We start from the raw sequence: 21,247 nt of genomic DNA, 5'->3' as shown, positions 1-21,247 counted from the left end.
CATCCGACCTGGTGACATGTTTTCACTCATCTACGGTCTACGACGACTCAGTGCTCACAGCAACCGTCATTGGGTCAACACGGATACACGTAGGGCTCTTCTACTGCTGAGTCACATGTTCAACAGTGTTTAACAGTGTCCTCCGAAATATTAGTTCCTGCACCAGCCTCGTGTCCTGCCGTCATATCTGTCGAAGATCGCCTCCATTCGTACTTCACAGAGCGGGCGAGCCTCCGATCTCCAGGTTCTATTGTGAGACGTCCAACACATTGTCGCAACTTCACCGTCTCCGAGACGCTCGTCACCAGGCGTTGGGCCATAGCAATCGGCCCTGTGTCCAAGTCGCTTATGTCAGCGCATTTCCTCACTTCCGGCCCGTATCGTCTTTGGAACGATCCCTATTCGTTTCTGTTCCGCCTATATATTAGACTGGTGCATATGGTCGTAGTGTTTTTCCATAAGTTCAATAAACACAACGGATACACATAACAGAGATTTTAGTCACCAATAATATTTTAAACATAGCTGCACAACAGCAACGGTTTCACGCAATAAAATTATAAACAGCCGACCAGTTGCAATTTGTCTTCTTCAGAAGGTAACAATTTTACATTAGTAAGGACTAATGTACCATCGCCGTTTTTACGATTGTCGGCATAGATCCATGTGTCAAAAATAAAATATAGCCCTAGAATTAGGGTTTGTCACGGTAGCTCATGGATCTTGCAGAGCTCACAACCGACTCATATTAACGTGACAAACCCTAATTCTAGGGCTATATTTCACTTTTGACACATGGGTCTATGCCGACAACTGTAAAAACGGCGATGGTACATTAGTCCTTGTTGTTGTTGTGGTCTTCAGTCCTGAGACTGGTTTGATGCAGCTCTCCATGCTACTCTATCCTGTGCAAGCCTCTTCATCTCTCAGTACCTACTGCAACCTACATCCTTCTGAATCTGCTTAGTGTATTCATCTCTTGGTCTCCCTCTACGATTTTTATCCTCCACGCTGACCTCCAATACTAAATTGGTGATCCATTGATGCCTCAGAACATGTCCTGCCAACCGATCCCTTCTTCTGGTCAAGTTGTGCCACAAACTTCTCTTCTCCCCAATCCTATTCAATACTTCCTCATGAGTTATGTGGTCTACCCATCTAATCTTCAGCATTCTTCTGTAGCACCACATTTCGAAAGCTTCTATTCTCTTCTTGTCCAAACTATTTATCGTCCACGTTTCACTTCCATACATGGCTACACTCCATACAAATACTTCCAGAAACGACTTCCTGACACTTGAATCTATACTTGATGTTAACAATGTCCTCTTCTTCAGAAACGCTTTCCTTGCCATTGCCAGTCTACATTTTATATCCTCTCTACTTCGACCATCATCAGTTATTTTGCTCCCCAAATAGCAAAACTCCTTTACTACTTTAAGTGTCTCATTTCCTAACCCAATTCCCTCAGCATCACCCGACTTAATTCGACTACATTACATGATCCTCGTTTTGCTTTTGTTGATGTTCATCTTATATCCTCCTTTCAAGACACTGTCCATTCCATTCAACTGCTCTTCCAAGTCCTTTGCTGTCTCTGACAGAATCACAATGTCATCGGCGAACCTCAAAGTTTTTATTTCTTCTCCATGGATTTTAATACCTACTCCGAATTTTTCTTTTGTTTCCTTTACTGCTTGCTCAATATACAGATTGAATAACATCGGGGAGAGGCTACAACCCTGTCTTACTCCCTTCCCAACCACAGCTTCCCTTTCATGTCCCTCGACTCTTATAACTGCCATCTGGTTTCTGTACAAATTGTAAATAACCTTTCGCTCCCTGTATTTTACCCCTGCCACCTTTAGAGTTTGAAAGAGAGTATTCCAGTCAACATTGTCAAAAGCTTTCTCTAAGTCTACAAATGCTAGAAACAATGTAAAATTGTTAGCTTCTGAAGAAAACTAATTTATATTTGTCGAAACCTAGGTAAAGAATTTCTTTATCCATTGCAACTGGTCGGCTGTTTATAATTTTATCACCAATAATAGGTTCTCCTTCATTATTTACAACATTCTGCCAACGCTGGGGTAGTGTTCGATTTCGCAACCGTAGAAATCACGTGATTTTGAGGCCAAGAACTCGTTGAGCTTTGTTCGGTGCGCATTTTCATCCAGAAAGGAAGTTCCTTGAAGATCGACCGACAGAGAACCGAAAGGAGAAAATCTGAGGGCGCAATAACAGGTAAATAATGTCGATGCGGGATGACTTCCAAACCCAATTGCTGCACAGTGTTTTTTGGCAGTCTAGCGGAACGCGGGCCGGCGTTATCGAGGAGTGGCATCACTTCGCGCAACCTTCTGGTCGTTGTTGTTGGATTGCATCTGCAAGACGTCTCAGTTATTGAGAATAAATGTCATCACTGGTCGTTACACCTCGGGGGCAGCAGATCATAGTATACCACACCGTTGCTCTTCCACCAGTTGCACAACATTGTATTTTGTGGATACGAGAAGTGCTTTGTAAGGTCAGTTGTTGCTTGTTTGTGCTCAATCATTCCTTTCTTTTTCTTTATGTTAGCGTAAAGACATCGTTTCTTGTCCCCATAACGACACAGGAAAGGAACTGTCGGTTTCGCTCACAAACCAGATTACAGATGACGAGCAAACAGAGTGCACGTGTGAACCTGCTGATTTTTTTAGAACATGCAGTACCCATACACCTGATTTCCGAACGTTCCCCATTGCGTGCAAATGTCGCACGCTGGTGGATGATCACAGTTCATCAGATTTGCCAGTTCTCGAGTACACTCACGTGGATCATTGTGGGTTAATGCGTTTAAGCGATCTTCATTGAACTCCAAAGGTCTTCCTGAACGTGAGAGTAGCTATGGTCTAATCGATATTCCTTAAAACGAGGAAACCATTTTCATGCCCTGCTTTGTCAAATGGCATTATCCCCATACACGGTGCTAATATTACTGTCTGCCTCCGCTTCTGTCACCCCTGTACTGAACTCAAGCAGAAGAATATGTCGGAAATGTACTGGTTTCTCCACTTGGCACTACATTTTCTAGCGTTCACAAGTTCACTCACTCTCCCCAGATGACCAAGTGGCAGTATGTTAGCCCATATAGCAACAGTGAACTACAGATAAGAATGACAATCGATAAATAAACCCATACCAACAGAAATACCAACTCGCAAAATAAAAACGATAGGAATTTATGTACCACGCTCTGTTACCGTACTGCAGAAGACGGTCAACCTAGCGTTAATCAGTCGTTATTTTGTTTAGGCTGTTGGAGTCATACATCAAAACCGATGAACACACTTACTGCATACTTTCTTTTTCAGACACATAGGAAACTTAGTTTACCTTAAAACACCTGTTATTTTACCTGTTTTTCTTTTTTCGACCAGTCATTCATAGCATGAAATACAATTATATCTAGACTACGTGGAATAATATATGGCATCCTCTCCCCTGCCAATTCTTTCAGTTATGATCTGTTGAATGTGTTGACGCAATCCACAGGGCATTGGTTCATATAGGGGGTGGACAAAAAATGGCAAGCAGTAGAGCTTCCAGTCGTTTCGGAAAGGAAACTGCAGGCCCCGTTTGGTTTTCAAGGAACTCAGATACCATTCTTCCTGAAAAATATTGGTAAGTTCAGGTGTTGGAGGTGTATAGTGATCACGCATCTTTCTCCCCAAAATAGTACCCAAAGGAGCAATAATATTGAGATCTGGTGAATAGGGTGGCCAGGAGAGATTCAACAGTTTATCCACGTGCTCACAAAACCAATCCTGAAAGATGCGAACTGTGTGAACAAGGAACACAGCATCACCGCTGCGGGAAAAAATTGTATCATAGGATGGGCGTGATGGGCCGATATGGTCACATAGTCCTTGGCAGTAATACGTCCACCCAGAGTAACCAGGGATCTCGTGGAATTCCACGATATGGCTGACCTAATGATCACTAAACCTCCGCGATGTTTCACTGTTCGGAAATAAAGTCGGCCAGAAGTTGGAAACAGTGTGAAACAAGACTTCCGAAAAACTGATTTGCTTCCATTGTTCCATAGTCCAGGTTTCATGGCTTTGGCGCCACATTCTCCCGTTACGAGCATTTGCATCACTGACAAGTCTCTTTGGAATTCCATCTCGTCTTGCAGTTACCTCCTTCTGGAGCTCCTTTCGTCTTGTTTTGGTGCAGACATGGTTGGCGAGTGTGACATTGACTTCTGCAGCTGTCACCCCTTATCTGCCGTTAGAGCTTCTTACTTTTCGTCACAATTTCTTCATTGACCGTTCGTTATGATCACACAAACACACTTTCGTTGACGTTGTGAGTTGACAGATGATGTTTTTCCGCTTTCCCTGTACGCGGTATAGACGTCTGCGATACGTTGCCTCTTGAAACATCAAACATTCCGGCTATCTTCGCTTCGGGAACATCCACCATTGGAACACCAGCAGTTTGTCCACGTTAGATTTCGCGTAGCTCCGACATAATGCACTCGAAGCTAGACAGAACACTGTTATGACCACGATTGACACTTCCAAATAGTTGAGGACATCGCACAGAACAGACACCGTTCGTGGCCAAATACAGATGCTTGGCTAGCATCCGCATTTATGTACAGGTATTCACTTTTCGAGATGTTTCCATATTTTTCTCCAAGCCCTGTACATTCGTCAGTTTACTAAAATTCGAGGAGCGTTTGAAAAGTCCGTGCAAAAATCAAACTATTTACGTGTTTGGAGTAAATCTTTTTCTATTTTTCGACATAGTCTCCTTCTAGACTTACACACTTTGTCCAACGCTGTTGTTTGTTGATCTCTTCCGAATAACTCTTCCAGGTCTGCAAAATAGCTATTAGTTGCTGCAATCACCTCCACGTTTGAATAAAATGTTTTTCCCTCCAGCCATTTCTTCAAATTGGAGAACAAATAGTAGTCCTAGTCCGAGGGAGCCAAATCTGAAGAACAGGGGGGATGTGAAACGAGTTGGAATCCTATTTCCAATAATTTTGCGATCACAACTGCTGAGGTGTGTACTGGTGCATTGTCGTGATGGAAAAGGACTTTTTTGCCGTCCAATCGTCGGCGTTTTTTCTTGCAGCACGGTTTTCAAACGGTCCAATAACGATGAATAATCTGCACCGGTAATAGTTTTACCCTTTTCCAGTTAATCGATGAGGATTATCCCTTGCGAATCCCAAACGACAGTCGCCATAACCTTTCCGGCCGAAGGACTGGTCTTCGCCTTTTTTGGTGGAGATTCTCCCTTGGTAACCCATTGTTTAGATTGTTGTTTGGTCTCAGCAGTATAGTAATGTACCCATGCTTCATCCACAGTGACGAAACGACGCCTAAAGTCCTGCGGATTCTTCCTGAAAAGCTGCATACCATCCTTGCAACACTCCACACGATTCCGTTTTTGGTCAAGCGTGTGCAATCGCGGAACCCATCTTGCGGACAGCTTTCTCATGTCCAAATGTTTATGCAAAATGTTATGCACCCGTTCATTCGAGATGCCCACAGCACTAGCAGTCTCACGCACCTTAACTCTTCTGTCATCCGTCACCATATCATGGATGTTTTCAATGATTTCTGGAGTCGTAACCTCCCAGGGCGTCCAGAAAGTTTAGCATCACTTGTGCCCATATCGCCACTCCGAAAATTTTGAACCCACTTATAAACTGTTCTAATCGAAGGCGCATAGTCACCGTAATGTTGACCAAGCTTCTCTTTAGTCTCCTGAGGCGTTTTTCCTTTCATAAAGTAAAGTTTAATCACCACACGAAATTCTCCTTCCTCCATTTATTGACAATCATTCGACTTTCTTGATTCACTCGAATGCCAAACACAAATAAATATACCAATATGGTGAAACTTTGTGTACACTCTTTCCAAAGATGCTACTAACTAAACATGACCTCGATACGCGCCGGTGGTGCCGTCCCTCGAACTTTGCACGGACTTTTCAAACGCCCCTCGAAGGTCAATAAATTCTCAGCAACAAAACATTATGTGACTGTTATTATGCATTTTCATAGCGTAGGACATTCTCTGCGCAACACAGACGGTGTCTGTGACGTAATCAACTGCCGAAACCATGAGGACGCAAGCTCTGTTACAGATATTGCACAGCATACTGGCAGCCTTACCACAAGGAGTAAGTTCACTGCAAATGTGAGTCTTTGTGAAAATACGAGTAGGTGCATCTCACGTAGCAGTAGTTCTGCGCACGTCTTCCCCCCCCCCCCCCCTCCCCCACCTCCATCCCCACCACCCTCACACACACACACACACTTGGTTGGAATTCGGACAGACTTCATTGCCTTGTGCTGAGTAAAAAACCAACTACCAGTATTGATGTCAGTAAAGGAATCTCTAAGCGCGGCCTTGACATTCAGCAACAGTAACCGCTTAACTGGGAGGCGTATCGAAGTACGGTGGAAAGACTATTTAACGCGACACGGTCGTTGGGCAACGAGAAGCGTTTTCTCCGCTGGATGCGAGCGGCAGGCGTCATGCTTCCAGACAATGAATGCTGCGGTCTCTCACTTAGAGAGGCGCTTAGCCACGCAAGTGGCATTCTGACAACACTGCGAACGCGTGTGGAACGAAACTGAAAACGAGGTTTAAAATCAAGACGCGCCGCTGCATCCAAGTGCATTACGTACACCGTAATCATGTAAACAGCCCCTTCTTCTGCGCGTTGTATGCAGGACTGCATTTTTCGTGCAACGGTAGAGAACTCAAATGCCTTGTAATAGATAAGAACAGTATTTTCGATTTTACAATTCAGATTAATCAGAACCATTAATTCTCCGGATGTTGCATAATGCATATCGATTTAGGTAGAAATCAAGACTTGGTGCGGTTCCACAAAGGGCACACTTGGCAACTCGTAAATAGGTTTCAACGCCGCTGCACACTTGCCCAACACAACATTGAATTAGTTCCAGTCTGTGCCGTAGATAAAATAACACAAATACGCAGATCAGGGCAATTCAGCAACTTGGAGCCATACTTCTTTCTACTGTTTTGACAATCAACTTCTCAGTATACCCTTCTTGTCTGTGTCCAATGAACTACATGAAGAAATACACGAGATTTTAACAATTAACAAAAAAAGGCGAGCAGAATTCTCTCATCGAGAAGGACATCAGTAATCTGCCAGGGACAAATGGTTCAAATGGCTCTCAGCACTATGGGACTTAACATCTGAGGTCATCAATCCCCTAGACTTAGAGCTACTTAAACCTAACTAACCTAAGGACATCACACACATCCATGCCCAAGGCAGGATTCGAACCTGCCAGGGACAACTGGAAAACTTTTCAGGCCTTTTAATATGCGAACTGTATTTGCAGACAAAAACAGAACACGAAAAATTCTTTTGCTCAACGTAGCTACTAAAAGACAGACACAGGCACAGCGGCAGTGATGTTTATGAAGTAACTTGTTCAACACGCCGAGCGAGGTGGGAGACAGTGGTTTTAACGCTAGCTGGACCAGTGTTCGGGGAAGTCGAGCTTAAGTCTCCGTCCGGACATTCAGACCACAGATCTTCCTCCGTTTCCCTAAATCGATTAAGACGAATTGGGGGGTGGTTACTTTGGAAAGTTTACGGCTGATTTTGTTCCCTGTCCTTATCGAGACCCAACTTGTGCTCCGCCTTTAACGACTTCGTTTTTGACTGGACATTAAACCTAACTGTTTTTTTTCCTACGTGTAAATAACTGCACACACCACAGATAGGAAAAGACTCTAAAACAACATGCAACTAACTAGTTCTGTATTTAACCGCATTTCCTGTAAAGAACATCTTTGCTTTGTCTTACTTTGTTTTGCTAATTATTGCTATTGTGATGAGATGAAGCGCCATCTGTCGGACATTTTTTTATCTTTTGTATTTTTTTGTTTCTAATAAAACCCCATGTCATTCCAAGCATGTGTGTGGATTTGTACCTCTCTGTCTACATTATTCCGTGATTTATTCAGTTTTCAAATTTATACTGACTTTTTGATCACCCGGTAGATTAAACTGAAGTAAAATCATCGCTGACAGTTGGTTATAGTAAGAGAAAGTGTTTTGTTATCGCAATATGATCTCTCACATCTTTCTGCTCTATACTGTTTCGGCAAAGGACTGGCATTGTACCAACCATCTAAATGAAATGTGCTATACAGGCTTTCGTCAGGCACTTCTACGATTTTTCACATTACTGTGTGCATTGGCTTTAAACAGTTGCCATATGCGACAGATCGTTCATGTTTCCGTGGTCGGGGTGCTCGGATATTCGCTAGAGCACTGGCCGCGGCAGGTTGGGGGTAGAGTCCTAGCTGCGGTCGAGTATAAAGGTTATCCAGAATTCAATGTACAAATTTTCAGATGTGGCACTGTGGACGAACACGAGAAAAAAAGATCTTCGGTAAACATGGGATCTAAAATGCATTCCTAAAGAACTATGAGCACTTATTTCTCTTCGGTACCGTGAAACAATTCTCTTCTACCGAACAAGTGCTCATAGCTCTTAAGGAGTGCATTTTAGAGCTCATGTTTACCGGAATTTGTTTCTTGTTTCGATGCATACTACCACCTCCGAAACTTTGGAAAGCAACGAGCCTTCAGTAGAAGAGCTGTGTCTCTCAGTATCGAAGATGAACAAGTGCTCATATATCTTAAGGAATGCATTTCAGAGCATATGTTTACTAGACTTTTTTTTTCTTGTGTTAGTCCACACTGTCACATCTGCCAGTTTGTCGGTGAAATCCTGGTTCAGTCTGTTCAATTTTAAAGTGCTACAAAGTTGAATCACCGTTTATGTCTTGAAATACACATTCATGTTGCTCACTTCTCTCCTACTTTCTCACCTATCAGACGTACAAAGACGGTACAATGTACCTCCCGACATCTTTTTTATTTTTATTTTTATGTACTTTTTGTTGCATGGATTCACAGTGAGTATATCCTCAAGAATGTGAAACATGCCACAAAACAGGGATACGAAATTTCCAAAAAAACGTGATATTCCAGGTGGATGTCGAATAAGTAAAAGAAATTCTTATACATACCTTCGTTTAACAGGTAACAACAAAAATAAACAAGTAAGTGTACAATACACTGGGGTTCATGGGTTACTTTTCAGGCTACTGTAATCCCGGATTATCAAGCAGAAAATAAGTTTGCAGGTTACTAAAAGAAGAATAAGGAATAATTTTTAATGTCTTGTAGAGAACGAGATCGTTAGAGACGGATCACAGACTCGGATTGCCCCGTTAAGGATGGGGAAGGAAATCGGCCGTACATTTTGAAAGAATCCATCCCGGCATTTGCCTGGAGCGATCTAGGTAGTCAGGTTATTTACACTGATCACATTACTCCACTGAAGATGTGCAAGTGTAGCATTTTTTCGTATAATCTCATATCATTGATGACATAAGCATCTGTCGGTTCTGCTAAGAATTTCGTCAGTGGTTTCGAAAGAGTTGACCACCAATAAATGTTTTAGGCTTCTCTTAAAAACACTTCATCAATCCATAAATGCTTTTGTTTGCTGACAAGCTACAGAAAATACGTTTTTCTGAGTATTGGGAACGTTTCTGGACTAAAGTTTGCGACTTTGAATCTACATCTACGTGATTACTCTGCTATTCACAATAAAGTTCCTGGCAGAGGGTTCAATGAACCACCTTCAAGCTATCTCTCTACCATTCCACTCTCGAACGAGGCGCGGGAAAAACTAGGACTTAAATTTTTCTGTACGAGCCCTGATTCCTCATATTTTATCGTGCTGATCATTTGTCCCTAGGTAGGTGGGTGCCAACAGAATGTTTTCGTAGTCGGAAGAGAAAGCTAGCGATTAAAATGTCATGGGGAGATCCCGTCTCAACAAAGAACACCTTTGTTTTAATGATTGCCACTCCAATTCACCTATCATGTCTGTGGCACTATCTCCCTTATTTCGGGATAATACAAAACGAGCCTCCCTTCTTTGTACTTTTTCGATGTCATCCGTCAGTGCCACCTGATGCCGATCCTACACCTCACAGCAATACTCCAGAATAGGACGGACAAGCGTGGTGTAAGCAATCTAATTACTAGACCTGTTGCACCTTCTAAGTATTCTGCCAATGAATCGCAGTCCGGTTTGCTCTACCCACAGCATTATCTATGTGATCGTTCCAAGTTAAGTTATTTGTAATTGTAATCCCTAAGTATTTAGTTGAATTTACAGACTTCATATTTGTGTGACTTATAGCGTAATCGAAATTTAGCTGATTTCTTTTGGTACTCACGTGAATAACTTCACACTGTTTTTTATTTAGGGTCAATTGTCACTTTTCGCACCATACAGATATCTTACCTAAATCATTTTGTAATTCGTTTAGGTCATCTGATGATTTTACAAGACTGTAAATGACAGCATCATCTGCAAATAATCTAAGACATCTACTGAGATGTCTGCTATGTCGTTAATATAGATCAGGAACAGTAGACGACCTATAACACTTCCTTGGGGAACACCGGATAGTATTTCTCTTTTACTCGATGACTTTCCGTCTATTACTACGAACTGTGACCTTTCTGATAGGAAATCACGAATCCAGTCGCACAACTGATTACATATCCCATAGGCAAGAAGTTTGGTTAGGAGGCGCTTGTGAGGAACGGTGTCGAAAGCCTTCTGGAAATCTAAAAATGTGGAATAAATTTGATATACCCTGTCGATAGCACTTATTACTTCATGAGTATAAAGAGCTGGTTGTGTCTCACAAGAACGATATTTTCTTAATCCGTACTGACTGTGTGTCAATAAATCGGTTTCTTTGAGGTATTTCATTACGTTCGAATACATTATATGTTCCAAAACCCTGCAGCAAATCGGCGTTAGTGATATGGGCCTGTAATTCAGCGAATTACTTCTACTTCCCTTCTCGAGTATTGCTGCGACTTGAGCAATTTTTCACTCTTTAGGTACGGATCTTTCTGTGAGCGAGCGGCTGTATATGATTGCTAAATATGGAGCTATTGTATCAGCATGCTCTGAAAGGAATCTGACTGGTACACAATCTGGACCGGAGGCCTTGCCTTTATTAAGTGATTTAAGCTGCTTTGCTACACCGAGAATATCTACTTCTATGTTTCTCATGGGCCGGCCGCGGTGGTCTAGCGGTTCTGGCGCTGCAATCCGGAACCGCGGGACTGCTCCGGTCGCAGGTTCGAATCCTGCCTCGGGCATGGGTGTGTGTGATGTCCTTAGGTTAGTTAGGTTTAAGTAGTTCTAAGTTCTAGGGGACTTATGACCTCAGATGTTGAGTCCCATAGTGCTCAGAGCCATTTGAACCATATTTATGTTTCTCATCTTTGAAGTTGTTTTTGATTGAAATGCAGGAATGTTTACTTCGTCTACTTTGGTGAAGGAATTTCGGAAAGCCTTGTTTAATAACTCTGCTTTAGTGGCACTGTCATCAGTGACTTCACCGTTGTTACCGCGCAGTGAAGGTATTGATTTCGTCTTCAAACTGATGTGCTTTATGTATGACCAGAATCTCTTTGGGTTCTGTGCCAGATTTCCAGACACTGTTTCGTTGTGTAAATTATTAAAATCTTCTCGCATTGAAGTACGCACTATATTGCTAACTTCTACAAAACTTTGCCCATCTTGGGAATTTTGCGTTCTTTTAAATTTGGAATGCTTTTTTCGTTGCTGATCCGTTCTGTGTACCATGGGGAATCAGTACCAGAATCTTCATGAAACAAACAAAAACAACAGAAGTAAAATACAGCAAGAAAGCCATCGCACACATGAAGATGATTATTTACACTATACAATGTTTACATATTACAACGCTGTAATAAATAAGTGTACCACTTGTGAATATGGGTGAAAAAATGTTAAGTGGATTTGAAAACACATCAGTAACATTGATTCCAGTGATGGTGTTAGGTGTCCCAGTATGGAGAAAATCGCGAGGTCCTGTATCGCTTGCGTGGCCGTGGACAACTGCTTTGCGCATGCGGTCAGCATAGAACACAGCGTTAACTGCTTCCTGCCGCTTAACAAGGATACGCGGAAATGGCAGCAGGATACAATACTAGCACACCTGCGAGTTGTCCTCAGGAGCGATGCGAGAGGATCGTTATTTTACGGACAGAGAGAACGGTTCCTCTTCCAGATCCACAAGACCCCAGCACAGGAGGCCACTTCCCTGAGTGTGTTGTCACAGTTTCCATTACCAAACAGAGTCCACTGAGTGTAACTGCCCTTGTAGTGCGCCGAGTTACTCCGACGGCATTTCCGCTGAGCGAGGCTATGAGCACCGTTCCCTTGTACTGCTGCAGTACTTGTTAAAATATAGCACGAGAAGACGTCTTTTAAACATAATAAAATAACATGACCAGTTACGAAAGTAGATGGTTATTATGTGTCACAAGGCGTTTCAGATATTCATCCACTGCTTGCAGTCCACATGATACTACTCTTCAGCACTTTGTATGGTACGCACACAGAAGTTTATCTTTCTGTACACACTTCTGTAGTCATTGGTGGTCCAAATACAACATATTCCTACTGAGATAATAATCAGATGAGGCTTGGGGCTTTCTTGGCTGGAGTATCGCATCGTCTTCGGTAAAATTTTCTCCAACATTTCGTCGCCGTGACTGGTGCTTCATGAGTGTTTGTCTACGCACTCACGTAACGCCTTCGAAATCAAATATACTTAGGTACAGGGAATGTTCTTTAGTCAAAGCTCGGTCGCAGGTTCGAATCCTGCCTCGGGCATGGATGTGTGTGATGTCCTTAGGTTAGCTAGGTTTCAGTAGTTCTAAGTTCTAGGGGACTGATGACCTGAGATGTTAAGTCCCATAGTGCTCAGAGCCATTTGAACCATTTCTTTAGTCAAAGCTACCAATGATTTGCTTCCCCATGGTTCTAAGATAGTTTCCTTCACGTGTCGATAGGTACACAAACCTCAGCCTTCATCTCTTCCTTCCTTCCCCCTTCTACAATTATCGAGGGACACTGGACTCGCATTCGGGAGGACGACGGTTCAAACCCGAGTCCGGCCATCCTGATGTAGGTTTTCCGTGGTTCCTCTAAATCGTTTCAGACATTTTATACACAGGAAAGAAGCCTTAATCCTACCCCAACTAGCCGCCTGCTGCCTACAAGGCAGTACGAGGAGGGATCTGTGCTCGTGGGACGTATCATCACCGAGTCACCAGTCTGTCCAGTCGTTATCGCCAGCAGAGAACTCCGATTGGTTGCGTGACTACTTTATTCAAGCAGCATCTCATTTGGCCTCACGAGGCTGAGGGATCCCCTACGAAACCTCCCTCAGAAAAAAATCTGAAGAGCTGTCGAGAATCGAAACCGGCTATTTCTGCATCGAAGGCAGAATCGCCGACCTTTCGGCTACGGAGACATCCCCGTGACAAAGAAATCGTCATGTCCCGAGGTACTTAGGACATCATCCTATTAATGTTATTTAATAGCGTGTGGCTACATAGGAGTTCTGTGTGTCCCGCCTACAAGAAAAACGACTGAACTGGAGTTTAGACTACAGTCCCGACATCCGCTGCAACCATGCGTCAGTAAAACGTGGTCATATATTCGGTGTTCTCCTCCGTTTAGTGAAACAAGCAATGTACTTTTTTTCAGTAACTGTGTATAGTCCCTGTGTGAAATGGCGCACTGGCTATGACACTGTACAGGCATTCAGGAGCCGCAGGTTTCAAATCTCCATTGAGCCATCCAGATTTCTGTTTTTCATAGCTGCGCCACATCGTTGAAGCGAACATTAGGATGACTTCTTTGACAAAGCCACTGTCATTGTGCCACTTCATCCTTATTCGAGTTCAAATGGTTCAAATGGCTCTGAGCACTATGGGACTTAACAGCTATGGTCATCAGTCCCCTAGAACTTAGAACTACTTAAACCTAACTAACCTAAGGACATCACACAACACCCAGCCATAACGAGGCAGAGAAAATCCCTGACCCCGCCGGGAATCGAACCCGGGAACCCTGGCGTGGGAAGCGAGAACGCTACCGCACGACCACGAGATGCGGGCCTTATTCGAGTAAACTAGTTCTCCGCCTCTAATAACGACGTCGACGACATGACGTTAAACTGTGACCTTTGGTCAATTTACGTCCCTTATAGCTCCTTTACTAAGAAAAGTTTACCCTGAGGTGACAAAAATCATGGGATAGCGATATGAAGATGAAGGTAGTATTGCGTACACAAAGTATAAAGGGGCAGTACATTGGTGGAGCTATCATGGCCCCACAACGGGAAATAACAGTCTTTCTACGCAGAATGGTAGTTGGAGCTGACACATGAGACATTCCATTTCGGATATCACTAGGGAATGCAATGTTCCAAGATCCAACAGCTTCAAGAGTGTGCCTAGAATATTAGGCCTTCACTTAGCGAACGAGAGCAGCGGCTTTTTCTTAGAGTTGTCTGTGCTAACAGACAACCAACACTGCGCGGAATAACAGCGCTAATCAATGTGGGACGTACGACGATCGTATCCGTTAGGACAGTGAAGTGAAATTTGGCGTTAACTCTTTGATGCACAGATTTTATGTTTAATTAATTTTTTAATAAAACATGCATTTTCTATGTCTGGTGGGGTTGCTAATAAAGGAAAACATGAATTAAAATTTTTTATTGTATTGATTTTGGTTTTAGATGGTGGTATATATAATATACCACCATGCCACTTAGGGCCGTACCTAAAGTTTTTGAGATATCTTGGTTTGTGCTTGTAACTCACCTTTAAATTCTACTCTAAGCAGTAATAATTAGTATAATTAATGTAAAATAATTTTATTTCTGGCAATTGGTCATTTACAATACAAAATCAAATTACAAACCTTACAAATAAAATATGTTTCTTATTCCTTTTTGTGAAAATCTTGAAAGCACCTTTTTGTTTTGCTAAGGCACAAAGGCACTTTGCATTCAGCGCACATCCAGAAAGTGCGCACTTGCTTCTTTTTTGTACTGCATTTCGCACAACGTCTGGCGGTAGTACGCTCTGGCTGGTGGGATGAATTGTCGAGACGCTGGCGTGAGGAAACATATGGCTTGTTTTTCTTTACGTGGACTTGACTCTCATGAAGTCTAGATGGCCTCAATGGTGTTTTCTGGGTTACTAAGCTTTGCAGGATACTCATCCTGAAGACTTTGGCAGTCATTTTTTCTCTATCGCCTAGTTCCTTCCAAATTATATAGCTGTTGACGATACTGACATCAAGCAGGTGAAAGAATATTCGGTGCCACCACTTTTTACTTCTCCGGCTTATTTCATATGATTTTTTCAGTTGGTCGAACTTGTCGACATTGTTCATGTGTGCATTGTAATCCATCACTGCTTGAGGACAAGGTAGCTCTATGCGTGAACCATCTCTTTCACGGCGAGTCACTGTAGTAACTTCAGGACTGTGAAAATTTGAAAGGAGATGAACAGCTCTCTTATCTTTCCACTTCAAGTAGAGGATGCCACAGTTGCTGACCCTCCAGTCAAATTCACCTCTGCTTAATTCTTTGTCTGTTTTTAATTTGGGTAAATGTTTCCTTGTTGGTTGAACTGTCCCACAGGCATATATGTTTCTCTGCTGTAAACCAGCCAACAAGTTATAGCTATTGAAATAGTTGTCGAAATAAAGATAATGGCCTTTATTTACGAGTTCAGAGGACAAACTCAGCACTACATGCTCCCCAAGGCCTGTTTGCACTGTGTCACCTACTTTTCCGGTGTAAATATCAAATTTCAAGTTGTAAGAGGTCTTGTCACACAGCATCCACACTTTGTAACCACGCTTTATGGGTTTATCTCTCATGTATTGTTTCATACTGTTGCGGCCTTTGAATTTGATCATTGACTCATCAATTGCTAGGTGTTTGCTGGGTTGGTAACACTTGGAAAAAGATTCAGATAGTATCTTGATCACTGGTCGCAGCTTGTACAGTTTGTCATAACCTGGGTGTCCTTTTTCTGGATGCAATGTGTTATCATTCAGATGAATGTTCCTCAGTAACCATCCAAACCGATTTACTGCCATCAGAGATGCAATATAACGATCATGAAGTTCTGGGGCACTAGACCAGTAGTCTCTGTATGCTGGCATACGCTTTATACCCATCAAAATGTTGATTCCCAGGAAAGTTCGTATTTCATTGTCAGTTGTTGGAGTGAAAGACTTGCCAGATTGCGTCGCATATAAATTTGTTTGGAAAACGATTAGCTCAACTAGCTCTTTTGGAAATATTTTTTCGAATATATCGATAGGTTCTGGATCATCAATGTCCCTAATAAAAGCACTTGGTCCTGATTCACTGTCGAACTGCATTCCTGAGGTAGCATTGAATTGTTGTCCCCAAGTTGGCGCTGTGTCAGCAGCGCGTTTTGGCGGAGTGGACTCACTTTCTTCCTCGCTCTCTGAAACTTCGCCTTCAGACGACACAATAGCCTCCGCAACAATGCTTGCTTCATAATCAGATTCGTCATCTGTGGTGTCAACAGTGGAATCCTCGTCTGATGGAATTTCACACAATAATCGTTCGATTTCTTCATCTCGTAAGCCTCTTCTTGACATTTTCATTTTCAAACAACAGCCTGAATCCAAGTAAAGAATACGTAAGCAAAACAAAATGGAGAAAGAGCTAAAATAAGTCACAACACAATTAAAAACTAAACTTTGTAGCGGAGGATTTCGAATTTTATACTAGGAAACGAAATGCAATAGAATACTGCTACATGCACGGTGGTACAAATAATATACCACCAAAATAAATTGTATATAAATAACGGAAGATTGTGCATATGAATGTATACATGGGTTCATACCGTAGCTGTGACGTCCAAGATATGGAAAAAACACAGGCGCAACAAGAAATTCGTTATAAACCACTATTCACACGCAAAAACCATGCACAACTCAGCACGCAGCTTTCACAGTTGTAATCTATGCAATTCTTGGCGGGAACTGATTCCTTATAGGCAGTGAGTGCCATCTGTCTGATAAGTAGAGAACTAGGTGAGCATATTAGAGTGGTGGTCGTGCAGTTAAACCACTGTGCAAAGAGCCAAGAAAATTTTCAAAAGGTGGTATACTATGTATACCACCGTGCTCCAAAGAGTTAATGGGCTATGTCAGCAGACGACCGATGCGAGTGCTTTTGCTAACAGCACGACATAGCCTACGGCGCCTCTCCTGGGCTCGCGACCATATCGGTTGGATCCTAGACGAGTGGAGAACCGTGGCCTGGTCATATGAGTCACTTTTTCATTTGGTTAGAGCTGATGATTGGGTACAAGAGTGGCGCAGACTCCACGATGCCATATACCCAACTTGTCAACAAGACTCTGTGAAAGCTTATGGTGGCTCGATAATGGCGTTGCCTGTGTTTACATAGAATCGACTGGGTCCTCTGTTCCAACTGAACCGAACTGTTAACTGGAAAAGGTTGTGTTCGGCTACTTGAAGACCATTTTCATCCATTCATGAACTCCATGTTCAAAAACAACGATGGAATTTTTATGGATGACAATGCGCTATGTCACTGGGCTACAGTTGCGCACCACTGGTTTGAAGAACATTCTCGACAGTTCGAGCGAATGATTCGCCTCCCAGATCGCCAGACATGATCCTGTCGAACGTTTGTGGGACATAATCGAGAGGTCATTTCGTGAACAAAATCCTGCACCGGCAACAATTTCGCAGTTATGGATGGCTGTAGAGGCAGTTCGGCCCAACATTTCTGCAGCGAATTTCGAACGACTTGTTGAGTCCATGCTACTTTGAGTTGTTGCGGTAAGCTGGGAAAAGATCCGACACGACAGTAGGAGTTATCCAGTGATTTTTGTCACCTTACAAGGGAACCTCCCCATCGCACCCCCCTCAGATTTAGTTATAAGTTGGCACAGTGGATGGGCCTTGAAAAACTGAACACAGATCAATCGAGAAATCAGGAAGAAGTTGTGTGGAACTATGAAAAAAATAAGCAAAATATACAAACTGAGTAGTCCATGCGCAAGATAGGCAACATCAAGGACAGTGTGAGCTCAGGAGCGCCGTGGTCCTGTGGTTAGCGTGAGCAGCTGCGGAAGGAGAGGTCCTTGGTTCAAGTTTTCCTTCGAGTGACAAGTTTACTTTCTTTATTTTCGCAAATTTATGCTCTGTCCGTTCGTTCGTTGACGTCTCTGTTCACTGTAATAAGTTTAGTGTCTGTGTTTTGCAACCGCATCGCAAAACCATGAGATTTGTAGACGAAAGGACGTGCCTTTCCAATGGGAATCGAAAACATTTGATCGCAAGGTCATAGGTCAACCGATTTCTCCACAGGAAATCACGTCTGATATATTCTATACGACACTGGTGACGGCATGTGCGTCACATCACAGGAATATGTTGTCGACCCACCTAACTTGTACACTTGGCGAATGGGTAAAAAGATTCTTCTACTGTGCCCGATTTAGGTTTTCTTGTGGATGTGATAATCATAAATTAAATTAAATAAATTAAACTTCTCACTCGAGGGACGACTGGAACAAAGGTCCTCTCGTTCCGCAGCTGCTCACGCTAACCACGGGACCACGGCGCTCCTGAGCACACATTCTCCTTGATATTGCCTATCTTGCACATGGACTACTCAGTTTGTATATTTTGCTTATTTTTTTCATAGTTCCACACAACTTCTTCCTGTTTTCTCGATTGAACTGTGTTCAGTTTTTCAAGGCCCATCCACTGTGCCAACTTATAACTAAATCTGAGGGGGGTGCGATGGGGAGGTTCCCTTGTTAGTGTGGAAGCCAGACATCTGCAGCAAGGAAAGGTCACCGATACATAGTCGTAGATTCGGGCTTGTCTTCCCTTTAGTGCAGCCAGCGACGTACTTCTGGTAAGCTAATGTGTGTAGTGCCTTTGTGAACTGGTGCACTGGCTATGAAACTGGAATGGTGTTCAGGAGTCACAGGTTTCAAATGTCCTTTGAGCCATCCCAGATTTGTGTGTTGCATGGATCCCCCATACTATTACTTCTTCAACAAACCGACTGTCATTGTGCTTCTTCTTGCTTATTCGACTAAATGGTTGCTTTCATCTCACACTAGGTGAGGAGAACCCTACGTCATAGTGACGTAACAGTACGTCATCGTGACGTAAATAACCTAAATCGACTACATGAGTGCGTAAATCGATCTTTGCGGTTGTACCGATAACGTCAAAGCTAAATGTAAATTGTAAATACATGTGTACAAACGAAGTGACAGGAGTTATCTGTTACGCTCATCCCAGTTGAATTAATTTTTAAGCTGTAATCCCAACAATTTGGGATGGTATTGTGTGTTTCACGAACATAATGAATGTCTGGACAAAGGAACCATAATGAAAGTAAAAAAAAAAGCTTTTAGTCAATTTTTTTTTAAAATCCGATGAATCGTGCGTAAATCGTATGGATAGAAACGTGAAATAATTAATTATTAAGCTGCAATCCAAAGAATGTGGGATATTATTGTGTGTTTCATGTACATAACGAATATCTGAATGAAGGAATCGTAACCATAACGAAAGTGTCTAGCCATTTTTTAGTCCGATTAATCGTGCATAAATCATGTGGATAAAAACGTGAAATAGGGAGAAATTAAATTGTTTCGTATTTTTATAAAAGCCAATGAATTGTACATAATTCATGTGGACAGAAACGTTAAACTGAGAAACTGAAGTTCGAAGTAATTCCGAATGTTGCTGGAAATATTAAACCATCTAGGTCGATTTAATTTTGCCTCCATGTTGTAAATCAACTAAGGACAATGAACAGATTCAAGACGCACACAACAGTCGATAGGACAACTCGTGAAACTCATGATGACGCCTGACGCGTGCCTGCGTCACGTTGACGTAGGGCTCTCCTCACCTAGCGTGAAATGAATGCTACCCGTCGTTGAACAGTGACCTTTGTTTATGTTACGTCTTGTGTGGCCACTTTACCGAGGAAAGTTTAGGTGTGGTAGAAAATTAGAACCGTGGTATCGCGCAACACATGTACTTCCTGTCCCACAGCTACCCTAATTTCGTGGGCTGGGCTCTCACCTTGAAGGGCTCCACTTCCCTCTCGCGGGCGATGAGAGTGCTGAGCGCGGGCAGGATGTACTCCGGGCCTCGCAGGCCCTTGGCCTCCTGCGCGCCCAGGAACCACACGTAGTAGGAGGACTTCTTCATGTCCTTCCTCATCGCGGCGGCCGGCAGCTGTCGCGTCGCTCGTGGCAGGTACGGCTGTGCAGTGTGGGTCGCCGCGCTGCTAGGCGCTGCGCATAGCTCCCACCGCGGACACTGTTCCAGGCGAAGCGTCCGCCGCAGTCGCGGGACAACGAGAAACCACGCTGCGGCAACACACGTAGCACAAGCGACGTAAATCGAGCACGGTACAGGCCAGAAGTTTCAGGGAGAGAGTAACACGCGATACACAACTCACTTGTTCCGAAAGAAAGAGTCAACGAAGGTAGTTTTGGGAAGAGCTGAGTCTTCGGGTTTTATTTGGACACGGACGGTAACGTTACTTGAGGCAACGGAGGGGTAGTTTGGAAATCACTGACCGGTCGACTGTCGTCCTCGTACAGGGGTGTCGGCGCAAGGAAAGACGCCCGGTCGCGTTCGAGACGCGCAGCCGTGCCGTGAGGACGGCGATCAAGGGACGGGACGCGTGGAGGACAGGGTCCGCGAGCTCCAGAAGGGCGGCAGCGGCAACGTGTGAGCGCGCATTCCAGGGCAGGCGGGTCGCGGCTCGCGCGCGCTGGGACTCGTCCTCTGCGGGGGCTGGCTGCACACTGCGGGCCGCGCTACCTGCGACCTGGATCCTCGGCGCGCTGCCCCCTCCACCGGCGCGGCCGGGGGAGCGACCGCCGCAGAGGCTGGTCGTGACGTAGACAACCTGCCGCTCACCTCGGCGCGCCCTCGACAGCCCCGCCGGCCGCCGCTGACCTCCATCGGCCGGGAACGCCGCCCGCGGCGACGCGCCGCCCAAACATACGGGTACCGCTCCCGCCAGCAACAGGTGGTCAGCTGCGCTGTGAAGTCCGGATGGTCTACACTGTGACTTCCCGGCGCCGGTGATTTCTGTGAATGCTGCTTTAAAAAACAGCAAGGATCCACACATGAAATAAGCTTGACTAGCTGTAGTGCCCGGCATTGCCTGGGATGTGTAATAAC

The 21,247-nt window shown here is 43.8% G+C and overlaps 1 protein-coding gene across 1 annotated transcript in view; it reads right to left on the bottom strand.

Moving 5' to 3' along the window:
- Positions 1-20,845, bottom strand: part of LOC126204143 (uncharacterized) — a gene marked incomplete at its 3' end in the record, with an annotated part of 124,373 nt that extends 103,528 nt beyond the window's left edge. Inside the window, exon 1 of the mRNA XM_049938553.1 lies at positions 20,132-20,845. Coding sequence (XP_049794510.1) covers positions 20,132-20,272 — 141 coding nt within the window. The remainder of the gene's footprint in view (positions 1-20,131) is intronic.
- Between the last annotated feature and the right edge of the window lie 402 nt (positions 20,846-21,247).

This window comes from Schistocerca nitens, chromosome 9, assembly GCF_023898315.1.
Source record: "Schistocerca nitens isolate TAMUIC-IGC-003100 chromosome 9, iqSchNite1.1, whole genome shotgun sequence".
Classification (NCBI taxonomy): Eukaryota; Metazoa; Arthropoda; class Insecta; order Orthoptera; family Acrididae; genus Schistocerca; species Schistocerca nitens.
This window is presented reverse-complemented; position numbering and strand designations above follow the sequence as displayed.